General features: G+C 42.9%; 1 protein-coding gene and 1 non-coding gene across 2 annotated transcripts in view; both read left to right on the top strand.

Annotated features, from left to right (window-relative positions):
* Positions 1 to 396: 396 nt before the first annotated feature.
* The window catches only part of si:ch211-223a10.1 (uncharacterized), a 45565-nt gene continuing 26312 nt past the window's right edge, over positions 397 to 19649 (top strand). Inside the window, exon 1 of the mRNA XM_057847973.1 lies at positions 397 to 655. Within this exon, the coding sequence (XP_057703956.1) occupies positions 535 to 655 (121 nt within the window). The 5' untranslated portion in view covers positions 397 to 534. The remainder of the gene's footprint in view (positions 656 to 19649) is intronic.
* Positions 5738 to 5843, top strand: LOC130923520 (U6 spliceosomal RNA). Its single transcript, XR_009064723.1, has one exon. It is a non-coding gene; the product is annotated as a U6 spliceosomal RNA (small nuclear RNA).

Raw genomic sequence — 19649 nt, 5'->3', positions numbered from 1 at the left:
GTTACTCGGTGTTTTCAAAACGCAGCCCTAAATTCTTATGAAGTTAAAGTGAATTGACAGGTCCTGTCCTAATATGGTGGCCAGGGTTCCAGCTGCGGAGTGGAGTATTATCGCCTCCTGCTGGACAATGAACCGATTGCAAAGTAAAAAAACAAAAAACAACATACAGTACACACATCTATTTTAAATTAATACTCTAAGACATCAAACGGAACCAAGCACCTTATGTAAAACATTTCGTGTTGATTAGTTTTTTTTTTTTTTTTTTTATATAATGTTTTTTTTTTTTTTGGTATTTGTCAGTTTCTGTATTTTAGTTTCTTTTTACGTCACTGGTCATGTGAGCGGTTCCAACCATTCAGATGCCTTGGGCGCGGTTTGTCAGTTTCTGGAAGTGTACCGTTAATCTCTGTACATACAAGCACATTTTGCATGAAATGAGTCGGGCAGCATTTTGTCTAAACGGTCATTTGTTTGTAGTTTCTTCGGTCGGAATAGAACAGTAGGACACCTGCGCATAGGAAGCCCCAAACAATGCATGAAATTCCTTCGCGTTCCCTCGGTAACGGGGACCTGTTCGCCTTTATACAGAGAGGAGACCTTGAGCATTGTATAGACATCATTCAAAATGACCGCTCGGTCCTTAGACAAAAAGGTAAGAAGAAAATAAACGCAATTACATTTGCAAATGTAACTGGCAGTTTGGTGGAAATATTTTTATTCAAAAATTACCATGAGAAAACTGTCAATGCAACGTTTCAAATGTTTAATTGTTAACGCCATTTAAAATTGTGGATATGAATTTGTGAAACCGTAAAAATTTTTTAAAAAATTATTGTACTCATTACAATTCCTCAAGGGGGAATTCAACCACACTGACTTGTGCACCAAACATGCAGACATGAAACGAGAGCTGTCAAGAGTGCAAAAGGCACTCAGACAGTGTTGCAATGCATTACTTGATGTAGTCAGTTTAGCTCAAGGACCTCTAAATTAGTCATGAAGCTGGCGTCACTCACGCAATTCAAAGGCGTAGGTTTGCAAAGGGACGGTGAGGAAATGACACTTGTAGCAACTTTTCAGGATGCTCAAATTGCCCCCTGCAACATTTAAGCAACCTTTGCAATATACTAGTATAAGTAGTTCAGTTCTATAGACAAGTTTCCGAGGTACTTCCGCATTTCTGCTTGCGACTTCCGTTTTACACTTTCTCCATCCAAAACAACAATGGAGCTGGAGTGGCATCACTCATCAAAATCCCTCAAAAAAGACAATTTGGAAGTACCGCATCCATCTTCCATCATCACGACATGGGAGGACAACATGTTCATGAAGGCAGATGTGGAACCAAGTCCGTGCCACCACAAAAAACGGGTGTTTATGTAGCCATGATGCCGCTGGTGTTATGGAAGGTATGTTCTTAATATCACTGCATTTTCTTGTGTCCGGTGCTCAAAAAATAAGCTGGGCCGAGAGCCAAAATTGGTATTTGCCATGTGGCATTTTTTTGCCATGTGGCAAAATGGATATTGCCATGTTTTGTTTTGTTTTTGGCCATGTGTCATTTGTTTGCCACATGGCAAAATCCATTTTTGCGAAATGGCAATAAAAAATGCCAAATGGAAAAATAAATTTGGCAAAAAATGAGGCAAAAATGGATTTTGGCAATTTTTTGCTCTTGCCATGTGGATTTTTTTTTTTGCCATGTGGCAAAATTGATTTTGATGCAACATTTTTTTGCCATGTGGCATTTCTTTGCCATTTGGCAAAATGGATTTTGCCATGTGGCATACCATGTGGCATTATTTTTGCCATGTGGCAAAATTGATTTTGCCATTTGGCTTTTTTTTTTTGCCAGTGGCAAAATTGATTTTGCCATGTGGCATTTTATGCCATGTAGCAAATTGGATTTGCCATGTGGAAAAAAATGCCACATGGAAAAATCAATTTGGCAAAAAATGCCACATAGCAAAAAAAAATACCACATAGCAAAATCAATTTTGCCACGTGGCAAAATCCATTTTGGCACATGGCAAAAGAAAATGCCACATGGCAAAAAAAATACATGGGAAAATCCATTTTGCCATATGACAAATACCACTTTTGGTTCTCGCGCTCTCCAAAAAATACTAAAGCTAAAATCTTGCACATGAAACGGCTTGTCTTTGATATTTTTATTACAGTAATGATTGTAATTGGGGTGATGTTTAATATTATTCACTACAACTACTGTAGTGCTGTGGCTGCAACACATGCTATCTGCTGCTAGCCATCTGCTAATAAGTGGCCAGCTTATCAATCAACACCTCACGTTAACACAGGCTTTTATAGTTTTGTCCACAAATGATAAAAGAAATGATTAAAACATACAATCCTTGAGGTGGATCCTTAGGTTTAAAGCACGTCATTAATTTATTACCTGCAGCTAGATTCGATGTAAGGCGTATGGCGAGGTAGATCCACACTGGCGCATTGTAGCTACTAGCTGATCGATGATCAAAACATTCCACTTCCAACCACATATATAGGCGCTTCCAGGAGTTCACGCACAGCACAGGGAGTCTCGGAGTCTCATCTACGTCGTGTTGAATCCATTTTTCCGTGGGTTCCTCTGGCTTGATTTAGCAGTTTTAACTTTGTCAACACACTGCTTACTTCAGTCGCACTTCATGTTGTTCTGTCTAAACCGGAAGCTCAGAGCAGAAATCGTGAAAGATGGCGCCACCCATGTTTTGCTCAGCAAACCTGTCTGTACTAAAAACATTTACAATACAAAACCTTGAATACTAACCTTGTTCCCTCATCAACCAGGTCCTTAGAACCATCAGCAGCTTAAAATGCTGTTAGTTCTCCTTCAATATTACTGCGACAGCGACGTACATTGTCTTTTGATTGCTTTGCTTCCTTTTACTATTCAGCAGTAGGTCCGATTTGTGGTATCTTGCCATACTTTTATCCTTTAAAATAAAACATGATTCCACAGTAACGGAAACTAATTAAAAACAAAAACAAAAGAACAGGTCATTCACAAATGAGGCACATCCTCCCACATTCTTGGACCAATAGCGTTTGACTGATTTGCATAAGCTCCATGGCAGCTAGGAAGCCCAGAGCTGTGGACAAAGAGAGTTGCGACACTCCCATTGGGATCCATTATACGATTTTACTTCTGGGTAGTGGAGCCTCGAGTAGTTCCGAACATCGCTTCGATGAGAGTGGACCGCATTCATATGAATGTCTGGCTGTCAAGTATATTTGGAGGTAAGTTGCTGAAAAAAACAATCCCTTTTGAATTTTCAACAGTCTTTATTCTATCAGAGGCGCTTTATGATGTGTATATTGAGCTTAATTTGTATGTGCGTGGCATAATTGTACATATATTTTATATTGGTAGATGAGCGATTTTATCCCATTTTTTAAGCTGACTGCCAATTGGGAAGGTATCGCCTGGGATAAATTGATTAAGTCAGTTTAAATTGTCAACTCTTTCAGAGCCCCTTTGTGATGTCCACACTCATCTGTATTTCTGAGTATTGGTAGACGACAGGCTTTCACATGCTTATTAGCTCGATTTTGTAAGCCTTGAACTAAGGTATCACACTAATGGAAGAGTACCAACTCAATGCATGACAATATGTATTTTTCACACCAAAATGTTTGACTTTATTATATTTTAGAGATGTGTATTGATTGAAAAGTGATGTTAACAAATAATAGACACAAATTTATAAAAGAAATTTAATGTGTATTATTTTTTTTAGGTTGCATTTTCATGATCCATATCATGCAACTGCTGGGGAGAGCTGCAAGTGCCTGCTGATGGTGACTGCTGGCTGTGGGCACGAAGTCCATTTTTAAACAGCAAAAAAAAAAAAAAAAAAGCCTTTTACTTCATTTTTTGGCAGCTGACCATTGCGATCCATTTTTTCTGTGCTCTTGGTCCTCGGGGAAACCATGCTGCAAAACCAACCATCACGGGCGACTGATTTATAAAATGTGAGGTGTAAATAATGAACCGTGACACCAATTGTTCAATAAAAAAAATAGGATTTTCTTTATCAAAGGGTAATAAGTTGTTATTGTCATACATTACACCATGTTACAGAAAATAGTAACATTTTGTTCCTGTCTTGTAATCATTTTGTGTTGCTTGGTCCAAACGAAATGAAAAATGCCTCGAAAGAAGTACAGGTTTGGTTTTGCTAAAATTAGAGGCAATATTCAAAATTTACAATTTTGCATCTAAGTTATGCGGGAAATATTTGTTAAATGTCTTTTCTTTTGGTTTCAGGTCAAACTATGTCTATATAGAAGGAAAATGTCACACACACATATATTAGAAAGTACAACAGTAAAGAAAAGTGGAAAATAGAATTTAAAAGTCATGACAAACCCAAACTTTTTGGGAAGCAAAAGTGTTTTTTATATGACAATGCGATGAAACAAACTAGGAAATACCACTTAGAACTTGGGACCTGTTGGCGTTGGCTCTCGACCTCATACCCTTAATGCCGGGCATCCGTTTTCTGTTCTGGAGGTATTAATGAAAATGGAATCAACACACAAATACGGAGTCTCAGGGTGCGGTCAAACAATAAACGCAAGACGCACACACATTTCAGAATCGGACTCTAATATATACCTCACGTTTTACAATCTAGTGGTCGTTTAATCATTCAAACCATTGGTCAACAGTTCTGGGGGTCGTCTAGTGACTTCCCTTCATTTGATTATCAAAGACTTCAATAGACTGAGGGGGATCATGTTAAGCCTTTGAGGTCTTCATTTGATTATCAAAGACTTCAATAGACTGAGGGGGATCATGTTAAGCCTTTGAGGTCTTCAAAGGACTAAGATAACTTGGCTTACTTTTATGACACCAAATGGTAAATGTTAAAACCAACAAGAATGTGAATGCATGACTGCTCTGACTAAGAATAAAAGGCTACAAAATGCATCCAAGTGAACATATAAATATTAACAGAACAAAATATGTTATACGTGGTGTTATCTTTAATATATTACCACAGGCAGGTGAATCAAAGAAATCTAGACATTCTCTGGAAAAACGGTATTCTAATTGTGAAAAAGAAAAACCTAAATCATCTTGCACTTCAATGTAAAAGTCAATTTCCCGTGCTAATGCTAACACAAAACATGAAACTCACTCTACAACATGGGAAAGTTCCCTTCTGCGTAACAGTTTACTTAGTTTTCAGTTTTCACCTTACCAATCCAAATGTAAAACTAGCATTTACATATATGTTATAATACAATGATATCATTTGATTTGAGCCATTTTTCCATAAATGTCGCAATCACCGCTGTCAGTTCCATTGAAAACCATTACAAAGCTGCTTGTGCTGGGAGCTTCTCACCCCCTACATGAACCATGTGACCACCTGCGGCAAGATCAGAGTGTGTCGCAACTCTCTTTGTCGACGGCTCTGAGGAAGCCTTTTGTTGGAACCAATAGCGTGCGGCTGATATGCATAAGATCCATGGCAGCCAATCAGAAGGTTGCATATATGTTTTTGTGTTTTTCCCCAATAATCTTTGCTATAAGAGCATTATGGTGAGAAAAAAATAATAAAGAGGGATCTTTAAAGGACCATATATCCTACCATGTGGGAACCCACTGTTATCTGAGTGTATGAGCACTTTTCAATGACACCGTGATCCTAGGGTGTGTTGGTTTCTCGGTCCTTCATATACAACCCCGCCCCTTCGGGCTATTGCGTAGCTTCGGCATCGCATATACTAAAATTGGAACGATACAGAGAAGATTAGCATGGCCCCTGCGCAAGGATGACACGCAAATTCGTGAAGCGTTCCTCATTTTCTTCATTTAACACATTAAAATGCAAGATGACTTAAGTTTTTCCTTTTTCAAAACTGGCGTGTGTGTGTGTACATTTTCCTCTGTATTTTACAGACTTAGTTTGACCTGAAACACAAAGAAATGACATTTAATCTAGACATCTAATTTTAGCAAAACCAAACTTTTACCTCTTTGGAGGCAATTTTTATTTAGTTTGGACCCAAGTAAGACAAAATGAATACAAGCCAGGAACAAGATTGTATTATTTTCTGTAACATCGTGTAATGTATAACAACAACTCATTACCCTTTCATAGAGAAAAATTGTATTTTTTATTGAACAATTGGTGAAATTGGTGTCACGGTTCATTGCTTACACCTAAAATTTTATAGATCAGTGGGCTGTGATAGTTGGTTGTGCAGCATTTGGATGAACCAATCGGTCTAAAAAGGGCTATTGTATGTAGAGGTTTGAATCTTGGGGCACCTAATGATTCTATTATAAATCGACCAGCTATTAGCTCGCTTTTTTTCTACAAAAATCCTCTCAGGAAACGACTTAACGACTACTTCTGTATCAAGTTAACAGTTCAAAACAGTAAATAAAATACTCCCATTCTGTATCAGGAGCTTTAAACTACATTTAATTAATTCAATTAATTAATTCAATGTTGTGAATCAACCGTTAAAGTTGTTAAAATTTCTCCTGTTATTCCACAATTACCCCTCTGTCTACTTTCAACATGTAAAAGTTTTAAAACGGTTTCATCATTTAACGATAGATTCAAGTCAATATTTTGCCAATTTCAGAGTATTTTAGATATAAAGTTAATTAGATTCGCTAAGGTTCGCTGCAAGTCTTTCAGAGAAATCTACTACTGTAAGATGGCGGCTGTTTACTAACGCCGCAGAGTCTGTCATTTCGCATTTAGTTTTCTACACATGTGCTAATGCTGCCGATTTGTCAATTCACATCTACTTCTATATTCAACCCCTAGCAAAAAGTATGGAATGACCAGTCTCGGACGAGCACTCACTCACATTTTATTATGTACAACAAACTCGGATAAAAATCTTTAACTCCTTGGCATTAAGAAACACTAAAAGAAATGAATTAAAAAAACATTGTGGTGATCAGTAAATGTTACTTTCATAGAGCAAGTGCAGGGAAATATAAATCACTCCATTCTGAAGAAAAACATATGGAATCACTCCATTTTCAGAAGAAAATACAGACACACCCAGTCAATTTCCTTTCTTTAATTGGGCCCCTGCCTCAGATTAGATATGCTTGTTAGTCAGCAGTTAAAAACAGTGCAGTTATCACACCCTGGAGGGCTGCTGGACCATGTGGATTCACAAGAATGATGGCTCCAACAAGAGAGATGTCTCTTGAGACCAAGGAGAGGATTAGCAAACTTCTTGAAGAAGGTAACGCTACACGTATGGTTTCCCAGGATGTGGCAGTCAAAAATCTGGACCAAGAACAAACAGCATTGCAAGGTTGTTAAAGTTAAGCGTACTGGTAGACCGAGGAAGACATCCAAACGTCATTACAAAAAACTAAAGGCCATATGTCTTGAAAACAGAGGATGTACAAGACAAATGAAGAAATGGGAGGAAGCTAGAGTCAAGGTATAAGACAGAACTGTGCAAAATCGCCTAAAGGAAATGGGATTTTCATACAGCAAAGCTAAAAGGAAACCATCATTGACATTTAAACAGATAAGAACAAGACTGCAATGGACTAATAAGAGGCAATCATGGACTGTGAATGACTGTATGAAGTTTATTTTCAGTGATGGGTCAAGAATCTGCATTGGACAAGGTGGTGGTGCTGGAACTTCTGTTTGGTGCCGTTCCAGTGAGATTTACCATGACTGCCTGAAGAAAACATCAAAATTCCCTAAATCTTCAATAAATGCACAAGTTTACATCGAAATTTTCGACAGCTTTCTTATCCCTTCAATTGAAAATATGTTTGGGGATAATGAAATCATTTTCCAAGATGACATTGCACCATGCCACAGAGCTAAAACTGTTAAAGCATTCCTTGGAGAAAGACTCATCCAGTCAATGTCAGGGCCTGAAAATAGCCCAGATCTCAACCCTATTGATAACCTGTGGTGCAAATAGAAAAGATGGTCCACAGCAAGGCTCCGACCTGCAATGATGATCTGGCAACTGCAAACTGCAAAGAGTTGGCACCAAATTGATGAAGAATACTGTTTATTACTCAGTCCATGTCTCAGAGCCTGCAAGCTGTCATAAAAGCAAGAGGTGGTGCAACTAAATACTAAGGATGTGTTTTGTTATTTCTTTGTTTGTTTCTCATGATTCCATATATTTTTCCTCAGAATGGAGTGATTCTATATTTCCCTGCACTTTCTCTATAAAAGTAACATTTACTGACCACTACAATGTTTTTTTATTCATTTCTTTCACTGTTTCTAAATGCCAAGGAGTTGCACTTTTGAAATAATTCAATGTTTTTTCAAGCTTTTTATCAGAGTTTGTTCTACATAATAAAATGTCTGAGTGCTCGTCCAAGACTGGTGATTCCATACTCTTTGCTAGGGGTTGTACATGTGATATCTACATTAGCTTTATGTGGGCGTAGTTTGTAGCAGTTGTCGGCCGCAGTCAGGTATTGTTTTTTTTTTTATCTAGCGGCATGAGTTGAGCATGATGTTTACTCTTGGTCCAGTCCTCATTGTGTCCCGAAGACCGCTGTTACTAGGAGTGGGAACCTCTTGGTACCTCACGATACCATACGATTTCCGATAGAAAGCCCACGTCAACGATGATCTGACGATATGGATATACAACGATTATCGATAAATTGGTCAGGAAATCATTCTAGGATATTCTACAAACAACGAATAAACAGAAAAACAAGCCTCTGCTGTGTATTGGAATGAGTATCACTAGTAGACGTCCAATCCATTTGAACTGGGAGGGTGGCAGCGAATGAACGAATGTTCATCCGTCCCACTTCAAACGATTGAACGTCTATGGCTGTCATTGGCAGTCAATGCCTGGCAATGAGGTAATTTTGGGCCATTTAAGGTCATTTACTTGTGTATTTTCATTTACTTCCTGTTGATTTGGGGGTATTTTATGGGTCACTTCCTGTTTATTTTGAGTTACAGAACAGGAAGTGACCTGGGAATCACCAAAATGAATAGGCAGTGACTCAAACTCAACAGGAAATGACCTGTAAATGTACAGCAAGTGACCTGTAAATGTCCCAAAAATCAGACGGAATGACTATGAATGCTCTGGTTTCGAATGAACGAACGTTCCCAGTCTAAATAGATTGGGCGTCGACCAGCGTCAATGGCAGCCTTAGCGTTAACTGACACAATATTATGGTGGAAGAATTTGGTAGCAACTTGTTGGTTCCTTTTTTTCCCCCCTAAACATTGACACCTTTTTAGAATGATATCTGGATTCTTGGCAGGAGCATATCGATAACCTTTCGGGATACAAAGTATCACGATATATCAACATTTTGACATTTTGTCACACAATGGACAACACAATTTGTGTCTTTATTATTCAATCAAAAAAAAGTTGATTTTATCAAAATATTTTTCAATCAAAGAAAAAGTCACTTCAATAAAAATGTTTGAATGCAAAAATAAATTTGAAACCCCAAAAATGTATTTGGAACCTATTTTTTCAATGAAACAACTTTTTCGACTGACGTAATGTGGTTTTGCGTTGAGACCACATTTTGGCTAGGACATTTGTGTCTTTATTATTCAATCAAAAATAAGTTGCTTCAAACAAATATATATATATATGTGTATATATATATAGATATATAGATATATATATATTCAAAAGAAAAATCACATCAAAAATTTCAAAAATTCATTCGTAGAAAAAAATTTGCGAATGTGAAAAATTATTTGAGACTCAGAAATTCGCATTTGAACACCTAATTTTTCATTGAAACTGTTTTCTTTGAATGAAGCAGTCCTTTTCGTGTTTGAGCCATATTTCTATATTATGGATAGGACATTTGTGTCTAAATCATTCAATCCCAATAAAAATTGCTTCAATCAAAAAAACTATTTTTAATTAAAAAAAATCACTTGCAAAAATAATTTTTCTTTTGAAAATTTTTATTTGAAATATAATTTTTTTTATTGAAGTGTCACTTTTGAAAAAAAAAAAAAAAAAAAAGTTCAAAACTTTTTTGCTTAAGTGGAAAAAGTTTTGGATGCACTTTTTTTTTTAAGTGGAAAAAGTTTTGAAGGCACTTTTTTTCGATTGAATCATTTTGACACAAAGATACAACTTCAATGCTACTTCCGACATGTTTGAATGGCAGGTGACTACGCCAATGGCATTAAAGCATGAAGCAAGAATAATGGCCACCAGGGCTCCATCCAGCCATCGGACTCTGCTCGAGTATAAGCCGAAAATAGGGCACCGGTACGGGGGTGCGACACCAGGATCTCACCGGAGTTTTATTGGGATTGAATGATTTAGACACAGATGTCCTACCCATAATATAGCTCAAACACAAAGGATTGCTTCATTAAAAAAAAAAAACAGTTTCAGTGAAAAGTGTTCAAATGCGACTTTCTGAGTCTCAAATAATTTTTCACATTCAAAATTTTTTTTGAATGATTGAATTTTAACAATTTTTGATTGAAGTGATTTTTCTTTTGTATATATTTTTTTGTTTGAAGCAACATATTTTTTGATTGAATAATAAAGACACAAATGTCCTAGCCTGACACGGCTCAGAGAACAAACGGACCCAATAATGCAGTGCTCAGAGCAGATTTATTAACAATGGTTCTGAGATGAAGAAGTCTTGGCCCTTGGAGAAGCACGGAAGGCTGTTCGAGCAGGGGGGGAATGAGCAAGGCGAAGGCCCAGGCAGGATGAGTCTAGATCCGGTCCTGTAGCAGGGTTCAGGTCACAGAGAAAAGGCAGAGGCACAGATGAGGAGCAGGCTAGAGGCAAAAATCCACAAGGTCAAAAAGTGTATCAAAGGCAGAGGCACAGACGAGGAGCAGGCTAGAGGCAAAAATCCACAAGGTCAAAAAGTGTATCAAAAATCCGGCAAGACAAGGTAACTAGAAACGCTCGTAAGTTGCAGTGAAGGCTAACAAACTCGCAATGGCTTAGAGGGCTGTGGGTGTTTATGTACATGTGCAGGACAGGTGTGTGGAATTAGTGTTGATGACTGGGAGGGAAAAAAAAGGAAAAGGCATATAGGCCTGCAGTGGGTTCTAACAGAACCCCCCCCCAGGGACGGACTCCGGACGGACCAGGTGCGTCGGGGTGGAGCCGATGGAAGTCCCGAATGAGGTCCGGGTCCAGGATGTGAGAGGAAGGGACCCACGAACGTTCCTCGGGGCCATAGCCCTCCCAGTCAACGAGGTACTGGAAACCACGACCCCGCGGTCTGGATTTCAGGAGTCTGGTCACGTTGTAGGCCGGACCGCCGTCAATCAATCGAGGAGGTGGAGGAGGCGGCGTGGGGGGACCAAAGGGCTCACACAGACCGGTTTTAGTTGTCCAACATGAAAGGTCGGATGGACCCTTGTGGTCCTGGGGAGTCGCAGCCGTACAGCCACCGGGTTGATGATTTTGGAGATTGGGAAGGGGCCAACAAACCGGGGAGCCAGTTTGCGGCTCCCAACTTTAAGAGGGAGATGCTTGGTTGACAGCCACACCTTTTGACCCACCTCGTATGTTGGGTTGCTCGACCGATGAGGATCTGCCATCTTCTTCATACGGGCTGCGCTCCTGATGAGACTGGCTCTGGCTTGGCTCCACACCCTCTTCTTGCGGCGGATCCACAGCAAGGCAGAGGGTACTCGTGTTGGTGACTCCGTCTGTGGGAACAGAGGGGCTGGATACCCAAACACAACGTGAAACGGGGAAAACCCGACGAAGAGCATGGCAGGCAGTTGTGGGCAACTTCAACCCACATGATGTTTTGGGCCCACGTAGTGGGATGTTTGGAAACCAAACAGCGCAGAGTGGTTTCCAATTCTTGATTCATTCTCTCTGCTTGCCCGTTGCTCTGAGGATGGAACCCTGAGGACAGGCTGACTGTGGCACCAATGAGCCCACAGAACGCCTTCCAGAAACGGGCCACGAATTGTGGCCCTCTATCAGACACTATGTCTGACGGAAAGCCGTGGACCCTAAACACCTTGTTGAGCAGAGCGCTGGCCGTCTCTTTAGCTGTGGGCAGTTTTGGGAAGGTGATGAATCTGACCATCTTTGAAAACCTGTCCACCACCGTCAGAATGGTGGTCTTTCCCTGCGAGGGTGGCAGTCCGGTGACGAAGTCCACCGAGATGTGCGACCAGGGTCGTGTCGGAACAGTCAATGGGAGCAGCTCGCCCGCAGGTGGCCTCCGGGGTGTCTTGTTGGTGGAACAGACCACACACGCCACATAATCCCTGACGTCTTTCCTCATGTGGGGCCACCAAAATTTCCGGGCCAGGAGAGCAAGGGTGCATCTGGTCCCCGGATGTCCTGCAAATCGGGAAGCGTGGCTCCAGTGAATGACATCCCCTCGGAGGCCCTGTGGCACAAACAGCAACCCCGCGGGGGTACCGGGTGGGTTGGTCAGTCCCTTGGTGGCCTCTTGGACCTTCTTGATGATCTGCCACTGGAATCCTCCCGCCAAGCAGGATTTTGGAAGGATGGGCTCTGGGTCCTCCACACGTCCCTCTGAGGGAAACACCCGGGAAAGGGCGTCGGGTTTGGCATTCTTGGCACCGGGTCTGTAAGACACAACGAAATCAAAGCGGGTGAAAAACAAGGACCACCTGGCTTGTTGGGCGTTGAGCCTCTTAGCGGTTCTGAGGTGCTCCAAATTCCGGTGGTCGGTCCACACCACAAACGGCTGTTCAGCCCCCTCTAGCCAGTGTCTCCATTCTTCTAGGGCCACCTTAATGGCCAAAAGTTCACGGTTTCCAACGTCGTAGTTTCTTTCTGCGGCTGTGAGTTTCTTTGATAGGAACGCACATGGGTGCATCTTACCGGTGAGGGGCGAGCGTTGGGATAAGATTGCGCCGACTTCTGAGTCTGAAGCATCGACCTCGACTATAAACTGGAGAGTCGGATCAGGGAATCTGAGGATTGGAGCGGAGGTAAAAAGGTGTTTGAGCCTGCAGAAGGCCGCCTCATCCTTGGGGTCCCACTGAAAGCGACACTTGAGTGACGTCAAGGAGTGTAGCGGTGACGCCACCGAACTGAATCCTCTTATGAATTTTCGGTAGAAATTCGCGAATCCCAAAAAACGCTGTACCTCTTTACGTGAACTGGGCCTGGGCCATTCATGGACGGCTCGAACCTTTTCTGGGTCCATGCGTATTTCCCCTTCAGCGATGACAAAACCTAGGAACTGAACAGATGGCTGGTGAAAAACACACTTCTCTGCTTTGACGAACAGGTCGTTTTGTAGTAGCTTTTCTAGGACTGAGCGGACATGAACGATGTGGGTCTCCAGGTCAGGGGAATAAATCAGAATATCATCCAAATAGACGAAAACAAACACGTTCAGAAACTCCCTCAAAACGTCGTTGACCAATGCTTGGAAGACAGCTGGGGCATTAGTCAGTCCGAAAGGCATGACCAAATATTCGAAATGGCCTATGGGTGGGGCATTAGTCAGTCCGAAAGGCATGACCAAATATTCGAAATGGCCTATGGGAGTGTTAAATGCGGTTTTCCACTCATCTCCCTCCCTTATGCGGATAAGGTGGTACGCGTTGCGCAAGTCAAGCTTGGTGAAGACCCGCGCACCCTGAAGCATTTCAAAAGCAGATGACATTAATGGTAGCGGGTATCGATCCCGGACAGTTATGTCGTTAAGCCCCCTATAATCAATGCATGGTCGGAGGGACTTGTCCTTCTCGACAAAGAAGAATCCTGCGCCTGCAGGAGAGGAGGATCTCCTGATGAGCCCTGATGCCAATGACTCATTTATATACTTTGTCATTGCCTGGGTTTCCGGGCCTGATAAAGAGTACAGGCGACCCCTTGGTGGTATTGAGCCCGGGTGTAGGTTTATGGCGCAATCGTGTGGGCGGTGAGGAGGGAGGCTAGTGGCTTTGGATTTGTTGAACACCTGTTTGAGGTCATGGTAGCAGGTGGGAACCTTATCGAGGGCCGGGAACTCTGCCTGTTCGTCTTTTTGTGCGATAAGTGTGGTGGAAGCAATCTGGGTCTTTGCCAAGCCATGCGTTAGGCAAGTTCTGTCACATGATGGACTCCAGGAGATCACCCTCCCGGTGTCCCAGTCAATGTGGGGGTTGTGTTTCTTCAGCCATGGCAATCCGAGAACAAGTGGTTCGTGGGGTGAAGTGTAGACATGAAAACTGATATTCTCGACATGACTACTGGGGAATTCCATCTGAATAATGGGTGTGCGGTGCGTTACCCACCATAATGGGCTTCCATCCAGAGCCACGGCTTCCAGAGGTGAAGACATCTTGATGAGCTGCAATCCAAGTTGATTGGCCAGGTCCATGTGTAACAGATTGGTGTCTGACCCTGAGTCGATCAGGGCTTTCTGCTGGAGAGAGAAGACAGGTGAGCTTAAGACCACAGTGGGTTGGACCTGAGAGGTTATGCCTAAAGAGACGGTGCGACTGATGGACACTTTATGTGCATAATCTTGCCTCTTGTTGGGGCATTTGACAGCAAAGTGCCCAGGTTCCCCACAGTAAAGCCAGAGCCTTGCCGAAAGACGACGACAGCGCTCCGCAGCGGACAGCCTAGCTCTGCCAATCTGCATTGGTTCTCCCTGGGTGGGGAATGTGGCCTCCGCGATACCACGGTTAGCTGTGGGTCCAACGGATGGACTGACGGAATGGGGCATCCACTGGGTATATTGGTCCGACACTTCTATGGCGGTGCCAATGACCTCGTCCGCGTCGAGAAACGGCACCTGAGCGCTATCTCCCTGCCGATCTCTGGGTTAAGCCCGGTCTTAAATGACGAAATTAGGGCTTTGTTGTCCCAGCCGGATTCCACCGCCAGGGAGCGAAACCGGCTGAAGTACTCCCTGATGGGTTCTCCGCCTTGCCTCATTTGAAGGAGGAGAGCGCCAGCTTCCTGTTCGCGGAGAGGGTGGTCATAGATCTTTTTCAGCTCCGCTGCCACATGTTCATATGAGGCCAGAAGCGGGGAATTCTGTTCCATTAGGGCATTGCAATAGCCCAATGGTGCCCCCTCCAGGAGATTGGCTAGAAAGGCAATCTTGGCCGTTTCCCGGGAAAAGTGACGGGGCTGAGACACAAAAATGAGCTTCAACTGGTTAAAAAACATTCTGCATGTTGTCGGGTCACCTGAGTATTTTGTGGGTGGTGGGATGTTGGGCTCTGGCCACACTGGTGTTTCCTCTTCGGCAGCGGGTCGGTTGTGGAATGAAGCAGCCATGTGGGAAAGCTGAGACGCTCTGGGCCAGAAGAGACAGGAGCTGCTCATGCTCGTCTAAACGCTGGCCTTGGTTGTTGACGGCCTGTTCATACAGGGAAGAGCCTGCTGGGTCCATGTTATGGCGAGTTTGTTCTGACACGGCTCAGAGAACAAACGGACCCAATAATGCAGTGCTCAGAGCAGATTTATTAACAATGGTTCTGAGAGGAAGAAGTCTTGGCCCTTGGAGAAGCACGGAAGGCTGTTCGAGCAGGGGGGGAATGAGCAAGGCGAAGGCCCAGGCAGGATGCGTCTAGATCCGGTCCTGTAGCAGGGTTCAGGTCACAGAGAAAAGGCAGAGGTACAGACGAGGAGCAGGCTAGAGGCAAAAATCCACAAGGTCAAAAAGTGTATCAAAGGCAGAGGCACAGACGAGGAGCAGGCTAGAGGCAAAAATCCACAAGGTCAAAAAGTGTATCAAAAATCCGGCAAGACAAGGTAACTAGAAACGCTCGTAAATTGCAGTGAAGGCTAACAAACTCGCAATGGCTTAGAGGGCTGTGGGTGTTTATGTAGGGAGGCTGAGGTAATGACCAGGTGTGCAGGACAGGTGTGTGGAATTAGTGTTGATGACTGGGAGGGAAAAAAAAGGAAACGGCATACAGGCCTGCAGTGGGTTCTAACATAGCCAAAATGTGGTCCAAACGCAAAACCATATTACGTCAATCAAAAAAGTTGTTTAAAAAAAAAAAAAAAAAAAAAAACTTGACCTAAATCAAAAAAAAAAAAATTCAATTAAAGAAAAATAGGTTCCAAATACATTTTTTTGAGTTTCAAATTTATTTTTGCATTCAAACACATTTTGATTAAAGTAACATTTTTTTTGATTGAAAATAAATATTTTGATTAAAGTAACTTTTTTTGTTTTTATTGAAGCAACTTTTTTTTAGATTGAATAATAAAGACTCAAATCTACCTCCATATCACACCCCTACCTGTTACCAATCTGAAGTTTTTGGCAATTGCGGTGCTCTCAACTACGAACCGTTGTAGGAGGTGGACCGGCGATTTCCGTGGCTCGTACGTATCGTACGTCACTCCTATGTCCGGCTCTTACTTCAGGGAGGTGGCGTACTGTAGAAAACACCTGGACGCTTCGGATGCCTTTTGCAGTGGAGACTATCAACAAACGCAACAAACCAGCAGGGGACACAGCCACTTACCACTGGGCTCCCGCGGCACGCAACTCACTCAACGCCTGCCTCTCTCTCCACCTCGGCCCTCGCTTGTCCACTTCTTCTACGCAAATTGGCAATGCCGGTCATATTGAATAGGACAGCAGCCCCTGGGGGATGCCGGTAACACCGCGCTGTGTTTTAGTTCCACTTTACTTGGCTTTTTTCAATCATCGGAATTTGGATGTTTTTGAATCGTTCTCAAATCTTCCACGGCCGAATCGCGAATAATCTACGAATCGGAAATTTCGCACGCCTCTAATCTTTGTATGGCTTCCCCTAAGGACCAAGAGCAGCAGAAAAAGTGGATGTTAATGGTCAGCTGGCAGCAGAAAAAGTGGATGTTAATGGTCATCTGTCAAAACATGAAATTAAAAGGCTGTTTTGTTTTTTGCTGTTTAAAAAGGGGCTCAGTGCCCACAGCCAGCAGTCACCATCAGCATGCACCATCAGCTGTACCCGGCACAAACAGCATCGTGAAAATGTAACCTAATAAAAAAATAATATACATTGAGTTTGGTTTTTGATTATAAATTTGTGTCTATTATTTGTTGACATCACTTTTCAATTTACAGTGCCCTCCATAATTATTGGATTTAAAATAATTATTGCTTCTAATAATTTTTTTTCTTCTAAATAATATTGGACCTTAATGGAAAAAAACAGAAAAATCCAACCTTCAATACAAGTGCGTTTATTCAGTGGGGATAAAATCCCACATAAAGAAATAACTATTTGACTTCAAATAATGTGTGTCACAATTATTAGCACCCCTGGTGTTAATACAATGTACAACCCCCTTTTGCCAACAAAACAGCACCTAATCTTCTCCTATAATGTTTCACAAGATGGGAAAAGACAGAAAGAGGGATCTTCAGCCATTCCTCTTTGCAGAATCTCTCTAAATCATCCAGAGACCTGGGTCCTCTCCTCTGTACTCTCCTCTTCAGCTCACCCCACAGGTTTTCAATGGGGTTGAGGTCTGGGGAATGAGATGGCCATGGAAGGAGCTTAATTTTGTGTCTGGTGAACCATTTCTGTTTAGATTTGGCCATATGTTTAGGGTCATTGTCTTGCTGAAAGACCCAGTGACGACCCATCTTCAGCTTTCGGGCAGAGGGCAACAGATTTTGATTTAAAATGCCCTGGTATTTCAAAGCATTCATGATGCCATGCACCCTAACAAGGTTCCCAGCGAAACAGCCCCACAACATCACTGACACCCCCCCCCCCCCCCCCCCCATACTTCACAGGTGGTGTGAGGTGCTGTCTACACGCCAACAAGCTGTTTGGGAGGCATGCACGGAGAAAACCTTTCCTCACTCACAATCATAAACGCAAACGTCTGGAGTTCGCCAAGCGGTATTGGGGCTTCAGCTGGGACCGTGTGCTTTGGTCAGATGAGACCAAGATTGAGCTTTTTGCCAACAAACACTAAGTGGGTCTGGCGTGCCACGAACGATGCGTATGCTGAAAAGCACCTCATACCCACTGTGAAGTATGGGGGTGGGTCAGTGATGCTGTGGGGCTGTTTCGCTTCCAAAGGTCCTGGGAACCTTGTTAGGGTGCATGGCATCATGAATGCTTTGAAATACGAGGACATTTTAAATCAAAATCTGTTGCCCTCTGCCCGAAAGCTGAAGATGGGTCGTCATTGGGTCTTTCAGCAAGACAATGACCCTAAACATATGGCCAAATCTACACAGAAATGGTTCACCAGACACAAAATCAAGCTCCTCCCATGGCCATCTCAGTCCCCAGACCTCAACCCCATTGAAAACCTGTGGGGTGAGCTGAAGTGGAGAGTACAGAGGAGAGGACCCAGGTCTCTGGATGATTTAGAGAGATTCTGCAAAGAGGAATGGCTGAAGATCCATCTTTCTGTCTTTTCCCATCTTGTGAAACATTATAGGAGATGATTAGGTGCTGTTTTGTCAGCAAAAGGGGGTTGTACAAAGTATTAACACCAGGGGTGCTAATAATTGTGACACACATTATTTGATGTCAAATAATTATTTCTTTATGTGGCATTTTTTCCCCACTGAATAAATGCACTTGTATTGAGGGTTGGATTTTTCTGTTTTTTTTCCCATTAAGATCCCATATTATTTAGAAAAAATATATTAGAAGCTAAAAAAACCCACATAATTATTAATTGGTGACATGCCACCAATCCAGCCACCTGAGCACCAGATGGAAACAAGGCCCCCTACATGGAGTGAAGTTGAGAGCACAGTGAAGCGGGCAAGAACAGCCTCAGCCCCTGGGCCCAACGGCATTCCATATAGGCTCTATAAGAACACGCCGGGTGTCTTGAAGTACCTCTGGAAGCTGATGAAAGTGGCATGGGAGAAAGGAAGCATACCAAAGGCATGGCGAAGGGCAGGGGGGATCCTGATTCCTAAAGAGAAGAACTCCTCAACCATCGACCAATTCCGCCAGATCAGTCTTCTGAATGTGGAAGGAAAGATTTTCTTCAGTGTTGTGGCCCAGAGGCTCTCAGCATTCCTGCAGAAGAACAACTTTGTTGACACCTCAGTGCAGAAGGCAGGTATAAGTGGTTTCTCAGGATGTATGGAACACGCAAATGTCATCTGGCACCAAGTACAGACGGCCAAGAAGGAGAAGAAAGATTTGCATGTGGTTTTTTTAGATCTTGCCAATGCCTTCGGGTCGGTGCCTCATGAGTTTTTGTGGACCGTGTTCAACTTCTTCCAAGTCCCAGAGGACATCACCAGGCTGGTCAAAGCCTACTTCCAGGACCTCCAGTTCTGTGTCACAACACAGGCTAGTACAACTGCCTGGCAGCACCTGGAGACAGGCATAATGGCGGGCTGCACCATGTCCCCACTGGCGTTTACCATGGCAATGGAGCTCATCATTCGCGCATCGCGATGGGTGGTTGGAGGGGAGCGTTTGAAGACCGGGCTGCGCCTTCCTCCAATCAGGGCGTACATGGACGACATGACGACAATTACAACAACAAGCGCATGCACCAAGCGACTGCTGGATAAACTCCAAGGAAACATCAAATGGGCACGAATGGAGATAAAACCCAGCAAATCTCGCAGTATCTCCATTGTCAAAGGTCAGCTTGCAAATGAGAGGTTCCACGTCAACGGCGAGCCAATACCAACAGTTCTGGAGAAGCCAATCAAAAGCCTTGGCCGCTGGTATAGTGAAGAA

Source organism: Corythoichthys intestinalis, chromosome 10 (assembly GCF_030265065.1).
Source record: "Corythoichthys intestinalis isolate RoL2023-P3 chromosome 10, ASM3026506v1, whole genome shotgun sequence".
NCBI lineage: Eukaryota > Metazoa > Chordata > Actinopteri > Syngnathiformes > Syngnathidae > Corythoichthys > Corythoichthys intestinalis.
Note: the sequence above shows the minus strand (reverse complement) of the source record. Positions and strands in the feature narration are given on the sequence as shown.